Source organism: Talpa europaea, assembly GCF_964194135.1.
Source record: "Talpa europaea genome assembly, chromosome: 2".
Lineage (NCBI taxonomy): Eukaryota > Metazoa > Chordata > Mammalia > Eulipotyphla > Talpidae > Talpa > Talpa europaea.
In genome coordinates, this window is record NC_140068.1 from 69,927,348 (window position 1) to 69,946,976 (window position 19,629).

Below are 19,629 nucleotides of genomic sequence, written 5' to 3' on the forward strand. Positions count from 1 at the left end.
CACAGTCAGAGACTGAGCTAGGAGGTTCGTTAGATAGAAAAAAAAAAAAAAAAAATGCAGCCTAAGCGCCAGTTGCTTACTTGTCTTCCAGACACTGTCATGGTTTCTGTATGTCATATGCGGTTTGATTTTTATTGCTTCATGTTTATATGTAGGAGGGTCAACTCCTTCCAGTCCCTATGTCGGTAACGATTTCTGCAGGCCGGGCAGTGAGGAAGCCACTGGCCGAGAATCCACGTTCTATTTTCTCTTGGCCACTTGCCACTGACCTCTGAGCAATCACTTCAAACTCTGAGCCACCGCTTCCTCATCCAGAAAATAAAGGTGATCGCACTTCCCAGGCCTCCTTGAAAAGAGGCTTGGAAGGGTCAAAAGGAATAATTCTGATGGCAACGAACTGCGAGGAACTGTGACTCCAAATTACTGTAGAAAAATAAGTTAAACATACTCGGCTGGAGTTTCAGCGATTCCCCCTCAGTGGTCTAGCAGCAGCAACCCTTTGGATTGATGCTTGTGGGCTTCTCGGGCGCCAAACATCTCTGTGCAGCACCGCGCGGCACCCCTCGGTCTACGGATCCCCCGGGCCACTATTGATCTCTGCCTTTCAGTGGAAGCGTTTTCTGTGGCCGCTGTTTGTTGCAACCCCAGCACCCCAACCCCGCAGTTGGGAGCCAAAGAAGGAATTCTTTGCCCTCTCCCTCCTCTCTCCTCACTTGGGTCCCCCGAGTTTTCCACACGTGAATGGGGTTCCCTGGCGGATCTACAAAGCCCTTGCAGTATTTCAGAGAGCTCAGAGCGCGCGGCACGCACCCACCCCCTCCTGGAGGTCGCGCAGCCTCGCGGGGTCCCTCCTTCCTCCCCGCCCCCCGCGGTGCAGCAGCCGCCCTCCGAGCCAGCCCGCGGGGCCGTCAGCGCAGACCCGGGGAGAGCAGGCGCTCGCTCCCCGCCCCCCTCGGCCCCTCTCTGCCAGTAGCAGCGCTGTCTTCCCACAGGCGGGCTGGAGGACGCTGGAGTCTGCAGCGCCCCCGCCTCCTTGCCTTTTCTTTCTTTGCTTGCTTTGGGATCTTGCTGCTGGAGCCTGGAGAGGTTCTGCGAGAGCCGGGCACTGGAGCGCTGGCTTCTGCCGCGGCGCGCGAACAGAGCTGGGGACACAGCTCCGGCGTCCCCTCCCGGCCCTCGCCGCCCCGCCCGGGATGTGAGCGCGGAAAGCCCCCGGAGCCCGCCTCCCGCCCTCGGAGGGGCCCCCGAGAGTGCTGGGGGGGCTCGCGGCCGGAGTCCCTGCGCCCTCCGCGTCGCGGGACGGGAGCAGCTCCATTCCTCCGAAAGCGCGCGGGGGGATCACCGGCGCCCCGGAGCCCCGCGCAACTCCAGGGCTAGCCACGCGCGGCCGGACTGTTCCCGCTTCCCGCCAGCTCATCGGGAGTGGGGAGCAGCCCTCGCTCGCCTGCCTACTCGCCCCGCTGCGCTCGCTTCCTTGGCACCTGCGCGGAGCCCCGCGGCTCCGGGTCCCCGCAGCGCTCCCACCCATGGATCGCGCGCCGACCACGGCTTCCTGAGAGCGGGCGCCGCCGCCGTCCAAACTGCGCGCTGGGGTCCCCCGGCTCGCCCCTCTCAGGGGCGTCCGAGAGGCCAGGGCGAGTGCACCATGAAGTCCGTGCTGTTCAGTCGCTTCTTCATCCTCCTTCCCTGGATCCTAATCGTCATCATCATGCTCGACGTGGACACGCGCAGGCCAGCGCCCCAGCTCACCCCGCGCCCCTACTTCTCTCCCTACGTGGTGGGCCGCCGGGGCGCCCGAATCCCGCTTCGCAGGGGCGGGCCTGACAGCGGCGCCCGGCGCTGCTCGGAGAAGCGCAACGAATCTCAGCCGCAACCGCAGCCGCCCGCGGAGTCGTCGCTGCCCACCATCTATGCCATCACGCCCACCTACAGCCGCCCGGTGCAGAAAGCCGAGCTGACCCGCCTGGCCAACACCTTCCGCCAGGTGGCGCAGCTGCACTGGATCCTGGTGGAGGACGCGGCGGCGCGCAGCGAGCTGGTGAGCCGCTTCCTGGCGCGGGCCGGGCTGCCCAGCACGCACCTGCACGTGCCCACGCCGCGGCGCTACAAGCGGCCGGGGCTGCCGCGCGCCACGGAGCAGCGCAACGCCGGCCTCGCCTGGCTGCGCCAGAGGCACCAGCACCAGCGCGCGGCGCAGCCCGGGGTCCTGTTCTTCGCCGACGACGACAACACCTACAGTCTGGAGCTGTTTCAGGAGGTAGCGGCCGGCCTGTCCCCGCTGGGGGCAGGGGGGGTAGAGCGGGAGGCGGGGGGGGGGGGTCCCTGGGCCGGCCGGGCTGGCGCCGCGCGCTCCCCACGCCGCGGCTGCACTTTTGAGTCCTCACTTCTCGGTGCGTCCTCTCGGGACTCCGGGTGGAGCGCTCCGGACCCGCAGCTTTGTAGCCTCCTGCCGCTGGCCGAGGGGGTGGAGGGTGGGTGAGAGCCCCGTGGTGACTGGGGGGCTGGGAGGCGGGGCGCCTGGCCCCGCACAGGTGAGGCGCGCCTGGCTTCCCCGCAGAGCGGCGGCGGCCGGGGAGCGCCCAGCTGGCGAGGCGAGCTGGGAGGAGCGCGCGAGACAGGTGGGCGCGGGCGGGCTCGGTCCCTCCGGGGCCTGTCGGCGCGCACAGGTGCGATTCGAGTCTAGCGCCGGATTGGGGAAGGTAGAGGCGGAGGCTGAAAGTCAGCGCAGAAACAAATCGCCGTGGAACCGTTTGCCAGCACAGAAATGGTTACTCGTGAAAACAGTGACCGCCGCGGAGGTCTTCCCGCACACCGCCACGGCCCTTTCTGGCGCTGGAATGTTGCCTGATTTCCAAGGAAACCCCCTGGCAAATGAATTGAGACTGTGCTGCTCTGTGGTTGTAGCGTTTAGGCTGGCCGAGGTGTTCCTGGGACTGCCCGGTTGCGTTGACCTGTCTATTTCCAAGGGCTTATCTTGGGCAAATGAGCCCAGCCTCGGGGGAGGGCGGGGGTGCGGGATTGCGGTTCGGGCTCGCGGTGCGGTCCTGTGCGCAGCCCGGCCCCCTGCGGCGGAGAAGCCACTTTTCCCTCTGAAAATCACAAGTGCACAGAGCCGGCGGGCGCGGAGCTAAAACAGGTGTTATTGCTTGAGGCCAGTGTTTTTGCAATGTCTGTGTTCGTGTTCTGCAAATGAGACTGGGTTACAAGGTTTGTCAGTTTCTTCCTCGCACACAAACAGGTGTAACTGAAATTGAAAAAAATCTTGGCTCTTTTGACATCCCGTGGGAATGTTGTCTTCCTCTACCCAAAATCCCTTGCCTTCCTGCCTCAAAGAACCTCCATCATCCCTAATCCCTCCTCCCAAGTATACTGGGTAATGTGTGTGTGCAGTAATCACATACCCCCCCTACTTGCATCTTATTTGCTTAACTTTCTTAATTTCAGACCAGAACTACTCATCCAGTTTAATTTTTCTGCCTATTTGACTTTTAAAAATCTACTTCTTAACTGTATTTGCCACCTTCATTTCTATTCATCCTCTCTTTCATGAATAAAATGATATGTAATTGTGCTGCATATTTTTTTCTCTATCTTTTTACAACGTAGCATTACCTTCCCTCTTTCCCCACCCCCTCCCAGGTTTCATCAGTAGAAATGAAGTTTGGCATTATATAGTAAGGTCTTTATTTAAGATTAAAAATAGCCTCTGAATTTTTAAAGTTGATCTTTTATTTTGAGCCTATTTGCCTACTCTTTCTCTGTTGAAGACAGTTTGTGTTCCAAAGAGGAGACCTTTACATCTCAACACACTATAATTTTATCTTATTTATTAATTTTTTACACCATTGTTCATTTTTAAACAATATTTGCTTTCCCCCACCCCCCAGGTGTAGTCCCCATAGAATATCCTTCACCAGTGCCCCGGTGCACCATCACCTCAGTCCCCTGTCAGCACCCCATAATTTTAAACCCAAGTCCTTTTTTTCTTCTACAACTTGGAAGTTGCCTAACCTGTGAATATGTGTGTAGTCTTGTGTGAGTAAAATAACGCACATCATTAGTAATTGACCTTTAAAGGGAGATTGACTCTAAAGGAGAGATTTTCAGTTTAATCCCACTTTCTATCCTGTGGGTGTGAGGTGTTAGATGAGAGGAAGAGTTGGCACATAAAGGCAGTGGAACCATTCAGAACAGTCATCCTTTGATGCTTTCCAAACTGAAAGGAGGGCTTGGTGGTGGTGGATAGTAGGCAGCGAGGGACGAGAGATGAATTCAGTAGGTTTTTCCGTTAGTCCATGGGAAGGGGGCATGGGAGATTGAGAGAAGATAAAGAGAGGTCAAGGAGAAAAACTAGTATTGGCCAACAGGAAACTGTAAGGAAAAAAAACATACAAAACTTTCAAGACAAGAAGATTTGTACAGTTAGAAGAAATGAAGCAATCAAAGTAAGAGTATTTGCAACTATTTCTTACTGAGAAATGCCAAGTATACTAAATACACGGCAGAAAGGATTTTTTAAAAGCATAATATGTATGATAGAATTTAAATTCTCTAAAGGTTACTCCCAGATAGTAATTTTATCACTACTCCCTTTCTCCCTCAGCACCTCCCCCCAACATACATACGCATTACTTTTGGACAGTGTAGGTATCTGTTTGCTGGGCATATATGTTGACACATTGTTTTCTTGTTTACAGTACGTTCTTTTCCTTGCACTGCAAGCAGTATTGAGCTCGCCAAAAAGTCAAGTTAGTGGGATTTGTGCATCCTTAATCCTGAGCATTAATGCTAGGGTCTACTCTACACCACTTCTAGTATTAATGATTCCGTGTGGACGACAGTCTAGATGGCTCTCTTGGAAAAAAGGTAGATCCAGATAAAACATCTAAAAAACGGCAGCTCCTTGCGGGGAGAAAAGACGCTGATCAAGGATGTTGTAGGGCCAAGCATATATCTCAGCCCTTTCTATTGGGAACTCACACAAATTAGTTTTTAAAGTAATTCACAGTACTTAAGGAAAAAATGTCCCAAGTTAGGCTTCATCTTTTATTCATGGCGCTTCTAATTTCCATGCTTGATGTTAACGTAGATAAGATAAAAGCAGGAAAATGAACCAGGTACAAATTAGCTCACTAAGCATTGGCTGCAAATGAAGGAAAGTAAAAGATGAAAGGTCTCCAAATTAAATTAAAGGCGCAACAGGCTATCTGTGTTCAATTATTCCCCCCTGGTAACTGGAACGATGCTTTCTTCTCCCATACTGCTAACTAATTTTCAACCGCCCCTTTCAACTGAGCTGTGCCTCTAGGAAAGAAATATTTTCATTGAATAATCCTACGTTAATAGCCAAACCATTTGCAAATGAAGCTCAGTGTGAGTGATAGCCACAGAAACTGGGCTTCCATTGGAGGGTGAGGTGGCAGGAGTCTTCATATTCTAATGTTTCCACTGCCCCTGCTGTTCCTGTGGCATTGATGGGATCTTGCACTATGGATCACAGGTAATCCTGCCTGCCTGTGCACCCTATTGATCCAACCCTTCAGAAAAGCTTATTTGCAAAGGATTTAAGCTGCCTTAATAAAAGCCACAACTACAGATAAATGTGACTCTATATCTAGTCATATTTTCAATAACACTATTGATCAGATCTTTCTTTATTAGAAAACCTTCCAAGCTTTTCTGAGTTTAAAGATGATGCTTTCCAGTTGAAGTTGCTGTCATCTTTGGAAGTCAATTGAATTGAAAGGTTTAAAAATAACACTTTCCAAGCAAGGAAAAAGAACTTTAAAAAATTTTACTTTAGGGCCTCCCTGGTGGCGCAGCGGTTGAGCACTGGGTTGCAAAGCTGCCCGCAGCCTCTGCAGCCCTGGTTCGATCCCTGGCTGCCGGGTGAGGGTCCCACATGGAGCGCAGACCTCTCCTGCCACCTGCTGCTCCCCTCAGCTGTATACTTCGTCAGTCTGCCTGTTCTACTCTCCTCTCTGGCTCTGGTGAATTCTCTCACCCTCCCATGCTTCTGACTGTACCCAGTGCTTGCATGAATAAATAAATCTTTTTTTAAAAAAAAAAAAGTGGACTTTAAACAAAAAATTACTTGAAATTTAATGAGGTAAGTCTGGAAGACAGGACAACTCTAAGATACTAAGAGCTCATGAAAGGCCCCAGTTAAATGAAAATGCATCTTGAAGATGTTTCTAGCAAGCAGTGAACTAAAGAGGACCTTTGTTTGGATTTTTTAATTGGGTGGTGTTAAGCTGTCTATGTGAGGCAGGTGGAGAAGTTGCAGCTTAATTGTGTCTCTCTCCTTTCTGAAGCATGTATGTCTTCCCCCGTTAAATGCAGTTTGTTGGAGCCGTAATCCAAAGGATATTCAAAGTTAGTGCATGGCATTTTCCCCCTAAATACTCTATGTCTTTCATGAAAGGAGATAAGAGATACCTTTTCTGTTACCCTTGTTACAATTACTTAGGGTGTGGTAATTATCTTCTCAATGTGAGCAACCTGAAAGATTCTTTTTAAGTGTAGCATAAAGACTATCTTACTTGATCTGGGCCCCTTGTGTTTTATTTCTCCCCATCTAAAAGCATATTGATAGTCATGCCATACATTTGATAAAATGTGAGAATTTTATAAAAATATGTATATTAAACCATGCCCAATATTCATAAGCTATCAATGTTAAATCAATAGATTTTCTTGACCCTCTATGTCTGTATGGTACTTGAATTATGGCTCATTTTTGACAATTTTATTTGGAGGCCAGCAGATTTAATTTAGATTTTGATATTTTAATGGACCAGAAATAACAATTTGGATTTAAAGACATGCTCCCTTCTGCCTCTTCCTATTGTCTTTTCCTATCATTCTTCTTCCTCCAACCTACTTTTCACTGATTATTCTTTCTCATGAATAGACATGAAGATATGTCCAGATTATTGTTTAGTGCAATGAATGTGTCTTTTAAATATTTAGGCTGTTTGCTGCTTCTTGGAAGCTATGGTGGGTGACTCCATTTTCTTCTGTCTACTCCACTTGCCTCTAAATTACAAGCTGGTAAATTTTCTCTTGTGTGAACAGTAATGGAATAGTAATTGCTCTTAAGGCATGCTACAGAAGCAAAATAGAAGAACCACAGTCAGTGGTTATTTATTAAATATTCCAGGTGGCAATCAATGGTGCTTTTTTCCTTTCACTTTCCTTTATAGTGCTTTTTTTAAAAATAGACATAGAGAATGTTCAGATGTGTTTATTCATCTGAACAGGGTCCTTTTGAACTCTGGATTATTTGCTCTGCCTGTATAAGTTAGGATAACACATTGTGGTATATTTGATTTGCAGTACTGCTGAAGCATGAAATTTAACTTTTGCATAGTTCTCAAATCCTTCTGCCAAAACACAAAATTGTGTAGTGCCATCAAAGCACGGAGCAGGTTCTCTATCAAATGGGGCAGACAGGTAGAGTCCCGCAGCCCTCAGTGGCTTTTTCAGGCTTTATTCTTTCTACGCCAGTTGTTGTGGGGCAAGCCTTCAGGCTGCAAGTCAGGAGGCCTCCCAGCCCCTGGCAAAACTTGACTTTCTCGGGGCTCTCTCTGGTGTTGTCTTTTGGTCTCTTCCTTCTATAGCCTTCCTGCCGCCGTTTTGCGGTCAGAGTGACATGGCCTTGGGAGCCTCAGCCTCAGGTGTTCCCACTTACACAAGCCGGCGCCACACTCCAGGTGTCCATGGTCGGGCGTGCGTGCCCCGCGCCCTCGCTCCCAGTTGCCTTCTGCATTCAAGGCCGAGGTGATAGCCACAGAGGCCAGTGGCGTAAAAGCCTGGCCATCTCACTTACGCTGCAAATTGTTTGACCAGTCCAGCGTTAGGTCAGTGGATAGGTAAGAACATATGTTGAGAATAGTTTTAATTCACAGAAATAAACTGAGATTATCCATTGTTCATACACATATTTTTGCATACAATTTTAAATGAATGTTAAGACTATCTTTTAATGAATACAAGCAAAATATAGTTGACAACAACTGGAAGTGTCCAGTTGTTGGGCCAGAATCCTCCCTTAAGATTTTACGTGGGTTAAGTTATATGATTGTAGGGTAAAGTGAATGATGAGGCTTTTCTGCCCTCCCGCCATCAGGATAGATGATGGAGCTTTGCGGTCCTGAAGGCATGCCTGATGGCGGGCACCTGGAGTAGGGTGTGGGCCTAGGTAGATGGGATTCACCGGGGTGAGACTGGGCTTTTAAGGGCGGCGTCGCGGGAACGCCAACAGAGCAGGAACGAACCACCAGAAGCAAGAGCGAAAGAGAGAACCAGAGAGAGCAGCAGCAGGAGAGAAGCAGAGACCATGAGAACGCCAGAGAGCTCAGGAAGAGTGAGGATTCGCCGGGGGCTAGGAGGCCTGCCAGCCCCCTGGCCCCCTGGTACCCCTGCCTGCCATGTGCCTGGTAAAATCCTGAAAAAGCCACTGAGGGCTCCAGGTCTCCTCCTCCACCCATCTGCTAGGATCATAGAGATCCTGCTCTGTGCCATCCTGGCACTACAGTGATCCTCACAACAGCCCTGAGGTAGGTGCTAGTACTATCCCCATTTTCCCCCATCCTAACGTGGATATTTGATATGGACACACTTGTTTGGTGACTACAGAAATTTCTTTTAAAGTGCATCCTGAATCTAATGCACTTACTTCTTTGATTGGTATAATTAGTATCCCACTGTATAGTTGAGTGCAAGCTCCGGAGGTAATTTGAAGAGACTCTGCAGCTGTTCAGACTCAGGATTCTGAACCCAAGTACCCTGTTTCTAAAACAGGGTACCCTGCCCTCTTGACTGTCTTTAAGCTCATCTCAGTTAACCTGTACATCAGGTAGAAAGAGGGCCTCCCTAGTGGCGCAAGGGGTTAGGCACACACTGTGAAGCTATCTGCAGCCTCTGCAGCAAGTGTGTGATCCCCAGCCCACCAGGGAGCTACCCACATGGCACAGCAGACCTCTTCTGTCTTGCCCCCTGCTCCCCTCAGCAGTGTATTTCAGTCATTCTGCCTGTTCTGTTCCCCACTCTGTCTCTGGTGAATCCTCTCACCCCCCGCACCTCTGGCTTATACCCCAGTTCTTGTATGCATAAATCTTTAAAAAAAAAAAAAAGGAAAGAAGTCAATAAGCCATTGTGTTAAGTAAAGCATTTGATTAGCAGAAGTCTTCTGATATTTTTGGTATCTTTTGCCACGCTTGAACTCAACTCTGTCTTCATGGCTGTGTCTACTACTTTTTGAACTTTTTTTCCAGATAACATTTGGTCTTATTAAAATTATGTATCTTCCCTCACTATCTAACTTTTACAGTTAGAGACCCATATGCTTTTTTAAACTTTTTTGCAGATCAGGTAAAAACTGCCTAGTTGCATATTTTTCTGTGTATTCTAACTATATCTTGTAAGTATGAATTGATCATTTCTACAAGAAAATAAAACATGAATGTAGTGCCAGGAAGGCACAGAGCTGGTTCTCTGATCCGAGCAGACGGGTAAAGGAGAGTCCTGGAGCCTTCGGTGGTTTTTATTGAGTTTACCAGGTACACAGCAGGCAGGGGTGCAGGGTAGGGAGTGTCCCCCCCCAAGAGGCCAGGAGGCTGGCAGGCCTCCCAGCCACCGGCAAATCTTCACTCTTTCCTGGCTCTCCGGCGTTCTCTCGTGGTCTCATTTTTCTTTTTTCTGGTTCTCTTCCTGGTGGTTTGTTTCGCTCTCTCACTTGTTCTGTCTGTTCTTCTGGTGTCCCTGTGATGGTGCCCTTACAAGCCCAGTCTCCCAGCCCAGGGGTACCCACCTATGCACGCCCACTCCAGCAGTCTGCCAGCAGGCATGCATTTAATGGCAGGAGGGCGGAAAAGCCTGACACTTAGCCTGCAATGAAAACTAAAATTTTTTCTTCAGCTGATGTATGTATATCAGCAACTGTATGTTGTCAGGGCAGACAAAATTTAATGAGGAATAATTTTCAGGGTGTAATAGAAATGGGGACAAATCTGAATTGTTTTAAGTGGGCTCAGTTGTTTACCATGGACTCACGGTTGCTGGGGGCCTAAGCAAATCTGAGCTGAAGCTAAAGACACACACCTGCCTGTGCTCCCACCCACAAAGGCTGAGGCAGCTCCTTCCTGGAGCACAAGGATGTGCTTTTAGGAACCTGGAGCCTTGGAGGGCAGTGCTGGCTTTGCTGATTTTGATGGCCTGCACTGCCACATAGATTCAGCTGCTCACTTGTTTGTGAAGGTTTGTTAATTTTCTTGTCTAGTTTCTCCTGAGATTAGGAGGTTTCCTGGATTGAAAGAAATCATTTGTTGATTCCTTCTGCATGCTAGGAAAACCTTGACTGCTGAGGGTGGATGATCATGTTCTCTACCATAAGTTATTTGTTTCTTTTCCCCAAATGACTAAAACCAGCAATTTCCCTGATCAGTCTCCCTCATCAGCCAAGAGAGAACTTTTTTTTTTCATTTATTTATTTCTTAACTTTAATATTTGGGGTTATATTTTTGCCATTCCATATGTACATATGTCCATGAAAACTTTCTTTTTTTTTAATTAATAAATTTTATTTTTATATTCCCCATAAGAGTATATATGCTAGAGGCAGAATCTAAGACTTCAGTCTGAAATTCAGGTATTCATAAACTACATTCATCTCTCTAATGAAAGCTGAGTCTGCTAAATGCTGAACATTTTCCATTGAGATTTATTTATTTTAGATATTTGTATCTTAATAGTAATAGTTTTTTATTCTGCCAGCTTCCTTCTACCTATCTGAGCTTAAATGTTTTCACATTCTAAAGGTATTTGAATACAATTAATCAGTATGCCCCTGCACTTACACATATTAATTGAGCACCTACTATGTGTCAGGCAGAGTGAATCTATGAACAGAGTATCCCAGCCATCACAGATTAAGCATCTGGACTGAAATTGCATGCTGAGGTCAGTGCATGTTGAGAGAAATGCAGGTGCATGAAAATTTAAAGAAGAAAAACCTGTAGGTTGTAAGAGTACTTGTGGAGGAAGTGATATTTTAACTGAGACCTAAAAGATCTTGGGGTCTAGTGGGTGATGGGTCAGGGAGAAAAGAGATCTCTAGTTAGAGGAGCCCACGTTTGTGAACCTGAGAAACCCTAGAGAACTGAATGAGGCTGTGATCAGAGGATAAACAGGCACTTTCTGTCTCCTGTGTGTCACAGTATGATACTCGTCTTTGAGCAAAGAGTGAGCATCTCTCCCCAAACCTGCCTTATGAAGAAGTCTTCAAGTTCTTTGTATTTAGAAGTAGCATTTAAATCATGTTCATTAGATTTTTCTTCCTAGATGGTGCTTTATCCTAATGTAAATTTCTGAATTTAACAAATGTGTACATAGCATGCTTTCATTTTTTTTTTAATCTGATGTTGAGATCACTCGGGCAAATCTTTCACCTTTAACTTTTAAATAGAACTTGAATAAGATAGGTGGTAAATTAATTAGAAAACTAAAGATATGTCTCTTTCATCTAGTTGTCCAAGGAAGTGGTAATGTAAACTGTTTGGGTTCTGATACCACATTATGTAATCTAGTATAATTTATTTCAACTTACTGTTTCTTTCATTAAATGGAAACTCCATAAGTGTAGGAATTTTCTTTTGTTCACTTTTATATCTGTAATGTCCATAGCAGTGGCTAGCATGTAGTCAGTGGTCATTAGATACTTGCTAATGAACGAATTGCAGGAAACTTAAAAGCTGAGGGACTCTGTAAAAGATGCCTCACATAGAGATTGTCAGTCATATAACAGTCAATATTATCTATCAAGGATTGCATTGAACCATGTAAGTAGTAACTTAAAGAGAACTGTAGCCCTTACTGGAAGTGCCCTAGCTGTGCCCATTAAGGGAGAGAGTGGAGTGTGTCAAGGTAGTTGTGAATTTACTGAGTGTTAGATCACTTCATGCATGTGAAAGGCTGGATACTAGTGGGTAGCTCAGATTGGAATTTAGGAGTTAAACAGTGGCATGGTCAAATCTAGCTTTACCAATGCTAGTTGCAGAAATTGGCATGGCTTGCTTGCCTGCCTCATGTGATTGCTCTAATCATATATATAGGCAAGTTATATTAGTTTTTTTCCCTTGTTCTCTTCCCTGCGGTGACTACCTTGTTGTGGGGTATACCAGATGGCTGTATTGCCTCAATTTGTTAGATGCTTCTAAATTCTGTGTTACTGAAATCTAGACTATGTTTCCGGAGGCCTAGGGAGGGTAGAAGGTAGAGGTGTTTGAATTTCCCAAATTAGTCTGTACCCAAGTGGAACTACATAAAGTGGGTGTCTTAATTATACCATTGGGTGTTACTACAGTAATTAGACTGGAGTAAATAGGGCTTGTCTACGAAGCGTCCTGGGAGGAAGTGAGATGTGAGAGATTAGAAAACATCTCATGAACATTTGAGGTTGAGGAGGATGGAAGGGCATTCTCCTGTAGGTTAAGAGTTGGAGGCTAATTAATGAACATGTAAAAGCTGGGAAATTGACTTGTATGTGGCTTAGAGAGGTGTACTAAACTTTCTGCAGGGCCTGGCTATGATTTTAGTTACTGTTGTAGAGCCAGCACCTGTCATCGACCTAGGGAATACTATCCTATAGGCTATTTCTGGCATAATGAATGAATCAGTGCAATAGCATGTTGCAAAGGAGAGGACAGCTTAGTAGGGAGGAATGAAGCGAATCAATTTTAAAGTACATAATTAGAAACATAGTTTGATGTTTAAGATCATTTGAAGGTTACTGGTATTCCTCTTTCCAGCACTGATTTGAAGAAGTAGAAGAGAATCTGATTCCATAGCTTCACCTTGTGCCCAGCCCTCTTAGGCTTAACTAGGACTCTGAGATGCCCTTCAACAGACTGGCAGTTTGGGGGAAGTCTATCATGAGCTTCTTTCTCTTTTTTTCAGACAGAGTTTACATTTTCACAAATAAAAACAGTTTGCAGTTTATTTTCTGCCAGAATGGGGAAGATAATAGCTATATATAGATATTGGGTCCTGTGGTTGCCTCCTTGCCTGTGAATGCAGTGGGTGTTTTCCCTGATCTTTCTTCACAGACCCTGTGTGCCTTCTGGCTCATTCCCTGGGAAGCATCATGGCCATGACCAGGGGTCTGGTGCAGTGGTCCTCTGCATTCTCTGCTCACATAACTCCTAAAATAATAAACTTACACACTCTTTAGGATATTTTCAAATTGATGTCTAAATTTTACTAATAATTTAAAATAGTTGAAGCATGGGTTATAAATGTGCTATAAATATTAACATTTGTAAATATATCCGATGGATATTTTAAATACCACAGTCTTATACCTAGCATCATTCATTTAATAAATACTTTTCAATAACATCTGGAAATTTTATAAAATTTTTGGAGACAATTGATATCTTTACTGTGTTAGATCTTCTATGCTATGAACACGGTTTGTCTTTCCATTTAGTTAGATTTATTTCTCTTATCAGCATTTTGTAGTTTGCAGTAAATAAGCTTTGTTAGAATTATACATGGACATTGTTCTTTAAAAAATGGAATAGAATTCTATTTATTTTTAGATAAATTTTTGATTTTTTGTTTTTGTTTTCTATAACTTTTTTTCCCCTCCACCAGACCGTCCATGCTCATACCCATCAGTCTCCCTGCCTCATCCTCTTCCCCCATCTCCCCTGTTCCCTTTGGTAACCGTAATTTTCTTCACAACAAGTTTAACTTTCGTTCCTTCCATTGTTTGTGTGTAATTGTTTTTTAGGTACTTATATTCCATAGATGAGTGAAACCATCTGAAATCCTTCACTTTGTGACTGATTTCATTTCACTGTACTCACCTGGAGCTCCACCCATTTTGTCTCAGATACCACTGTTTCGCCTTTCTTCACAAGCGTGTCCCTACTTGTATTTGCATTCTTTCTCAGAATTTTGTCCTAGCGTATTTTGAGGTTCAAGATCATGTAGTGTTCCTCCCATAACACATGTCTGCAGTAACAGAAGATATTGATGGAATTTAAATTTTTCAAAAATACCTGCGGTGATAAAATTCTGCCCTAAAAACATTTTAGGATTGAGTTAGAATTAGTAGGAGTAAACGTGTAATCAAAGCAACATAAATGTTACAAAGTTAGGTAACTAATTGGGCCTCCCTGGTGGCTCAGCTGTTGAGCGCTGGGTTGCGAAGTTGCCGGCAGCCTCTGCAGCGCCAGTTCAATCCCCGGCCACCGGGCAAGGGTCCCACATGGCGCGCAGACCTCTCCTGCCTCCCGCTGCTCCCCTCAGCAGTGTACTTCGGTCCTTCTGCCTGCTCTGCTCCCCGCTCTGGCTCTGGTGAATTCTCTCACCCTCCCGCACTTCTGACTGTACCCAGAAGTGCTTGTATAAATAGATAAATAGATAATATAAATAGATAAATCTTTAAAAAAAAGGTAACTAATTATTAAGTGTAAAAGCTGTATTTATTGGAAATTTATTAATGGCATGAATGTAAAGTTTTGTTGTGGATATTTACTGTATTTTTAATATAACTGTTTGCTAGAAAGAAATAGGTTCAGCATAACTTATGTTGCCATTAAGTCAGTCTCTTACATAAAGTAGATGAAATGAAATTTTCTGAACTCTCAAACTCTGAGCCAAAAATCACATGATCTCTGGGCAAAAACTATTTTAATGATCTATTGATGACATCAGTTCTCCTTCAATTTTGTTGAAAGCAAGTAATTAGAAGTCCCTTGTCTTCCAAATGGATTTATTACCCATTCATTAGAGGCATTAACTTTCTTAATAAAGACAGTAGTATTCCTGATTACTTTTGTTTGACTGCGTGGGAGCTTGAATTTAGTACAAATTCAAGATGGGTGAGAGGTTGCCTTCTGTGAAGTGAGAAAGACAATTGCAAGAGGAGCAGAGAAAAAGAATCTTCCACTCTATCCAAGAGGTCAGTAAGGAACCTTATATGGGATTGCTGAGATTCTGGGAATTTATTCTCCTTAAGCTGTTGATGCTCACTTATTCTCTGGAGAATCTGTACACATTCATGAACCATGCACCCTCAATTTGAAAACTGCTCACCCTTCAAGGCCTCAGGGGAAATGACCCACCTTTTCTGTTTACTGCATGTTCAACTCCATCCTAAATGTTTAGACATAAACTGTATGAATCTTAGAAAGGAACTATGATTTCTATTTTACAAGTAAGGAAAAGCCCCACTAGTCAACTTCCACATATGACATTATACAAATGCATGTGATTGCTGAGAGACTTCAATGAGGTGGAGTGGGAAAAGAGGTTGACTTCCCTCTGCATTTTGGACACCTGCTTTTTTCAGAAATCAGTGGCCACAGGAGATGTGGAGAGGCTCCAGAAAGCAAATGTCACAAGCCACCTAGTTACCATACTGTGCCGGTGCTGACGTCTTGGTGGCTGTAAGATGCTGTCAACCCATGGGAATGAGAACTTAAGTATGGTCCATATGTGGACTTGTTGCTTATCATCTAAATAAACTCAGCATTTCAAGATTAAAATGTCAGTTTTAAAGGTCAGATGACACTTTGGGGATATTTTTGTAACTTTGAAAAGTTTCTGAGCTACATCTGCTCACACTGGCAAAAGTGCCAGAGAGATCCTTGAGAAGTCTTTCCTGTCAGGGAAGCTCCAGCCTCACTTTGCAGAAAAGCTCTATTATCCATGGTCACCAGGGTTTGGGACTCATGCCCCAACTGTTAATTATTTTTATGTTTTAAATGATTACATTTAGTTATTTGGCCAGTTTGTATTCCTGCTGTGCATATCTAAAAGGCAGCTTTCATGATTTTTAAAAAACCCTTTCTGGTCTTGCTTTCTTATTGTTTTAGGATTAAAAATAATAAATTTTGATTATGCTTGTGACTTCATTGGGCAGTAGTGTGCATTTTTATAGCAATGTATGGTTTCCTCTGAAAATTATTTGATTGTCCTGTAGACTAAAATGTATGTGTTCTTTGGGTTGGCACTTGTAAATCCAGTGACATTTGAAAGTAAATGCCCAGTGTCTGGTCCTTGTTATTATGTGTAGATGTCTTGTCCATTGCTGTGAGTGGTGTTAAGGGGATTGCTTCACTGATAGTGTCTCCCGTTAGGTCTGTTAATGAATACTTTGATTATTTTGGTACTCCTATACTGGAAACATGTATTAACGAGTGTTATGTCTTCCTGTTGTATTGATCCCTTTATTATTATATAACGGCCATCTTTGTCTAGTGTGGTCTTTTTGGCTGGACGTCTGTTTATCTGCTATAAGTATAGCAATTCTTGACTTCTAAAATTTTCATTGGCTTGGAGTGCCATTTTCCATCCTTTCACTTTAAGTCTCTTTGTCTTTAGGACTTAGTCTCTTGTAGATAACATAGAGTAAATTTTGCTTTTTATCCCCCTCAGCTACTCTGTGTCTTTAGATTGGTGAGTACAGCCCATTTGCATTTAGAGTAATTATTGATATTAGAGAACATGCTACTGCCATTTTATATTTTGCTTTCTGGTTCTATGTATTGCTTTGTTCAATTTTTCATGACCTTGTTTTTAAATTTAGATAGAAGAGCTCCATTCAACATGTCTTGTTCTGGAGATCTAGTGGTATCAAACTCCTTCAGGTTTTTTTGATCTGCAGAAGCCTTATATCTGAAAGAGAGTTTTGTGGGATGGAGAATTCTTGGCTGGCAGTTCTTATCTTTGAGTGTTTTCTAAATGTCTTTCCACTCTCTCCTGTCCTGTAAACATTCTGCTGCGGAGTCTGATAATAACCTATGGGAGTACCATTCCATGGTACCTATCTTTTATTCCAGTCACTTTTAATATGTTCTCTTTAACTTAGACTATTGATAGTTTCACATATAGTTTTCACATATAGTTTCACTAATATGTGTCATTGAATAAATCTTCTAGCATTTAAATCACCAGGTATTCTGTTAACTTCATAGACTTGTATATTCAGTTACTTCCCCAGGCTTGGGATATTCTCAGTTACTTCTTTGAATACACTCTGTTCCCTTCTTTCCCTTTTTACCCTGTGGGGTGCCCATAATCCTCCTGTTATTTCCTCATGGAGTTGGAGAGCTCATAGTGTTTTATTTATTTAAAAAATAACTTATATCTCTTTACCTACCTGGGTCATTCCTAGTTTTCTATTTTCAAGTTCACGATTTGTGCTCTGTTAGAGCTATTCCCATAACTTTCTATGGCTATTGATCTCTGTAGCATTCTTGATCTTTTTTATTGAATTTTTCAATCCTGAGTCTGTTAGTTTCTTACTTAAAGCTTCAATTTCTATTTTCTGTTCATTAATTTTATTTCTCAGCTCATTGAGTAGCTTTTCTGAGTTCTCTTGTATCTCTGAGTTTCTTCTTGATAGCTATTCTGAATTCTCTTTTTACTAAGAGGTTATAGTCTTCCATGCATTTGAGTTTGATTTTTTGAGAATTGTTTTTCTCTCTGTTATGTCATATTACTCAAATATCAAGTTAGTGTTATATTTTCTGCTTTCCCATTAGGCTGTTTTACCACTCTAAATTATCCCTGGCTATTGTTTAAAATCTGGATAAGTAATTAGGAACTGAGTTGCTTGTGTTTTACATTTCTATCAGGTAAAACTTTAGCTTGCTTGCTTGCTTTGCTCCTTTCTCTCTCCCTCCCTCCCTCTCCCCTTCTCCCTCTCTCTCTCTTTGATCTATATATTCTTTCTCTCCCCCTCTCCTTCCCTCCCCTCTTACTACCAGTGCCAGAAAGGGGTGGGGGTGGGGTGATAGACTGCTGTTGGATCAGCTGGCTGGGACAGAGACACAAAGAGCCAACTACTGTCATGGAGGTGCTGGGGTCAGTCCTGTTTGTTGTGCATGGCCCCACCGTTATCACTTTTCTTTGGGTTCCAGACTTGTCACTATAAGTACACTTCTCAGCACTAGTACAGATCCCAAGGAGTAAGAGAGGGTAACTGTAGTCTAGAACACATTCTCCACCTATATACGTTTAAAATATTAGATGGAAAAAATTATACACCTCACAAGGACACACAAAATAATTCAGTCTTTTATGAGTTGTATTTCATAGAACAGTGACACCTGATGAACTTTTCTAGGCATGTTTTGAAATGAAATGATTTGATTCTTGTTCATTTTCATAATTAGGAAACATGCTTTAGATTAAAATTCTAAATGCTGAAACACAGAAGGAAGGGCATCCCTTATTTCAGGTCTGGCTTATAGAATTTACTTGGGGCAGTTTTTCCTAGAAAACTAAGTGTCTTTTGATTCTTACACATCTAAATAAAGGGTTTCTGTGGAGACATTGTCTTGATTACTGTGACTTCATAATAATCAGAGCAGCAATTAGCTCCTCTTAGACAGTCCATACCAGGATTCACAAATTCAGATGCCTTCAAGCAAGTAACATAATTAAGTGAAACAGGCCATGTCTATATAAGCAACACCCCTTCATGTCTATTCACATTTAATTAAAATTTCAACCTGACTTATTTTCATTTATTAAAGTTTTTATTTAATCATGTCCCTTTTCTATAATATTTCTCATGGTTCTTACTACTTCTGATGATGCATTTTATACACATAGTTTGCATATAAAATATATAGGAACATTTTTCCTTTCCATAAACGCAACAGTCTTTTCTCCATTTTTTTTAAAGATTTATTTATTTATGCATGCAGGAACTGGGGTGTAGACCAGAGGGGCGGGGCGGGTTGGTGGGAGCATTCACCAAAGAGTGAGGAACAGAACAGGGGGATCTACTGAAATACACTGCTGAGGGGAGCAGTGGGCGAGACAGGAGAGGTCTGCTGTGCCTTGTGGGTTGCTCCCTGGCCACTGGGGGATGGAACTCGTGCCATAGTTCTGTGTCTTTAACCCCTTGTGCCACCAGGGAGGCCCTCTCCTTGTTTTCTTGAAATGTACAACCCACGGTCCATTTGGTCTGTGTTTCAGTTTCCACTTTGGAGAGAGGCATATAGTCCATGCCAGCGCAGACTAGTAACGAGTGGTGATTGACACACAGACTCAACATTGGGACTGTGGTAGGTAGTGGAGGGGGACTAAGGCCAATGGGGGAAGGCTAGCACACTGACCTGGACAAAGCCTCACAGCACCACTATTGCCATCATGGAATGCTAGCTCAGTTTGCCGAATCTCCAGAAAGACCAAAGCCTTTGGATTTTAATGCTACTCAATTTACGACAAATAACTGTACAGGGCATACCAAACTTTCCTGTAGTATCTCATTTGGCCACATACTCCAGCTTGTGACCTCTGGCCTGTGCAATAAATAAGTGCACAGGAAGTGAGTGAGAAATTGATCATAAGCTAGAGAATAAGTCTGAGTCTTACCTGATGGGGTGGATAGAGAGGGGTTGGTGGCTTTAGGGTACTTTCGAAGTGAATATTTTTTATAATAGATTTTATTTTAGAAACGTTTTAGATTTATAGAAAAATCAAGACACTAGAAAGGTCCCACATACCCCACACCACATACCCTCTATTAATATACCCTCTATTAATATCATTTTACGTTAATATGGTACATGTTACAATTAGTGAACCAATAGTAACTAAAAT

At 44.1% G+C, this 19,629-nt stretch overlaps 1 protein-coding gene across 1 annotated transcript in view; it reads left to right on the forward strand.

Annotated features, from left to right (window-relative positions):
- Window positions 1-1,645: 1,645 nt before the first annotated feature.
- The window catches only part of B3GAT2 (beta-1,3-glucuronyltransferase 2), a gene marked incomplete at both ends in the record, with an annotated part of 40,042 nt that continues 22,058 nt past the window's right edge, over window positions 1,646-19,629 (forward strand). Inside the window, one exon of the mRNA XM_084229093.1 lies at window positions 1,646-2,257. Within this exon, the coding sequence (XP_084085219.1) occupies window positions 1,646-2,257 (612 nt within the window). The remainder of the gene's footprint in view (window positions 2,258-19,629) is intronic.